This window comes from Merops nubicus, unplaced genomic scaffold (genome assembly GCF_000691845.1).
Source record: "Merops nubicus isolate BGI_N331 unplaced genomic scaffold, ASM69184v1 scaffold35835, whole genome shotgun sequence".
NCBI classification, from domain to species: Eukaryota; Metazoa; Chordata; class Aves; order Coraciiformes; family Meropidae; genus Merops; species Merops nubicus.
This window is the reverse complement of record NW_008608204.1, coordinates 4,882-6,672: the sequence shown is the minus strand read 5'-3', so window position 1 is coordinate 6,672 and position 1,791 is coordinate 4,882. Positions and strand designations below refer to the sequence as shown.

The window sequence follows — 1,791 nt, the reverse complement described above, 5'->3', positions numbered from 1 at the left end:
TAAAATAGAAAAGAGGGTATAATTATAGAGAATAAACAGAGTCACCAACACATTTGAAACATGTTGCTGCAGATATTTCCATGGTGTTCTATCTGGACTGTAATATTATTTCCCATACAGACTTATTGGTCCTATATACCTGCCATTTGCTGACATCATCAATGATTTAGCATTGCATATATCTGAAATAGTATATAATATTTTCTTCTTGTTCACAGCTGTGCTTGCTTTCAGACTCACATTGATGTATTTTTCTTTTTCCCCAGGTAATGCCTTTGTGGTGAGTCTAGCTTTGGCTGACCTGGTGGTGGCTTTGTATCCATACCCACTGGTGCTGTTAGCTATTTTCCACAATGGATGGACGTTGGGTGAAATGCACTGTAAAGTGAGTGGTTTTGTGATGGGACTAAGTGTAATAGGCTCAATTTTCAACATCACTGCAATTGCAATAAATCGATATTGCTATATATGTCATAGTTTTGCCTATGACAAAGTGTACAGCTGTTGGAACACAATGCTGTATGTCTCCTTAGTCTGGATATTAACAGTAATTGCAACAGTGCCAAACTTTTTTCTTGGCTCTTTGAAGTATGACCCACGCATCTATTCATGCACATTTGTTCAGACTGCAAGTTCATATTACACAATAGCTGTTGTGGTAATTCACTTCATTGTTCCTATCACCATTGTGAGCTTCTGCTACCTTCGAATTTGGGTTTTAGTGCTTCAAGTTAGAAGACGAGTCAAGTCAGAAACAAAGCCAAGACTGAAGCCAAGTGACTTCAGAAACTTTCTTACCATGTTTGTGGTTTTTGTGATTTTTGCCTTTTGTTGGGCACCTCTAAATTTCATTGGACTGGCTGTAGCCATTGATCCTATGGAAATGGCACCCAAAGTTCCTGAATGGTTATTCATTGTAAGCTACTTCATGGCCTATTTCAACAGCTGCCTTAATGCAATAATATATGGACTTCTTAACCAGAATTTTCGGAATGAATACAAACGAATTTTAATGTCACTGTGGATGCCAAAGCTGTTCTTCCAGGACACATCCAAGGGAGGAACTGATGGTCAGAAGAGCAAGCCTTCTCCTGCTTTAAACAACAATGACCAAATGAAAACTGATACCTTGTAAATGTGTAACAGTCGATCCAAGAGTTTGCCATGGAGAAAACCAAGAATATGGTACTGTAATGTTCAGGTCATTCTTGCTTACTTTTGGGAGCTTTCTATCTGGATTGCACTTTGTGACTGGAATACTGTCTTCTCGATAAAGCACATTGCTCTCAGTTCATGATTTATACAAGGTATCAATTGAAAATGCATTTCAGAATTAAAGCAGCAGGTGAGTGCAAGCTGGTTTAGTTCTGAGAGCTGAATTCTGTTCCCAGACATATGAATGAGGCATTTTTTTACTTCGATGGGAGTTTTGTATTCTTTATACAAAATCAGGATTAATTTCTTAGAAGATGTAGTGAAGGTACTTGTCTATGGGCACAGCAACTCACCAAGGCTGTGGAATGATTTCCTCCCTCCTGCATCTGAACAAAAGAGGTGAAGTAGATATTCTGTTTTCCACACATAAACCAAACATCTTGTGTGCATCTGCTGTGCATGTACCAGTGGCAGTATTATTATCTTTGAACCAAACTTGTAAGTTGGAGAGAAAAATATTTGTGTAAAACCAAATATTAACATTAAAGCCTTTCCATACAGGTTTTTCCTACTTATATACATTGAGATTGGGAATACAGTGTATTTACTCTGTTCATCTTTTGTGGTTGATTTTAT

The 1,791-nt window shown here is 37.7% G+C and overlaps 1 protein-coding gene across 1 annotated transcript; it reads left to right on the top strand.

Moving 5' to 3' along the window:
• Window positions 1-266: 266 nt before the first annotated feature.
• On the top strand, window positions 267-1,278 carry LOC103772856 (melatonin receptor type 1B; the record flags this gene model as incomplete). The annotated part of the gene is made up of 1 exon (XM_008940200.1): window positions 267-1,278. A coding segment is annotated over one exon (869 nt), but the record flags the coding sequence as incomplete, so codon positions are not given.
• Window positions 1,279-1,791: the final 513 nt, after the last annotated feature.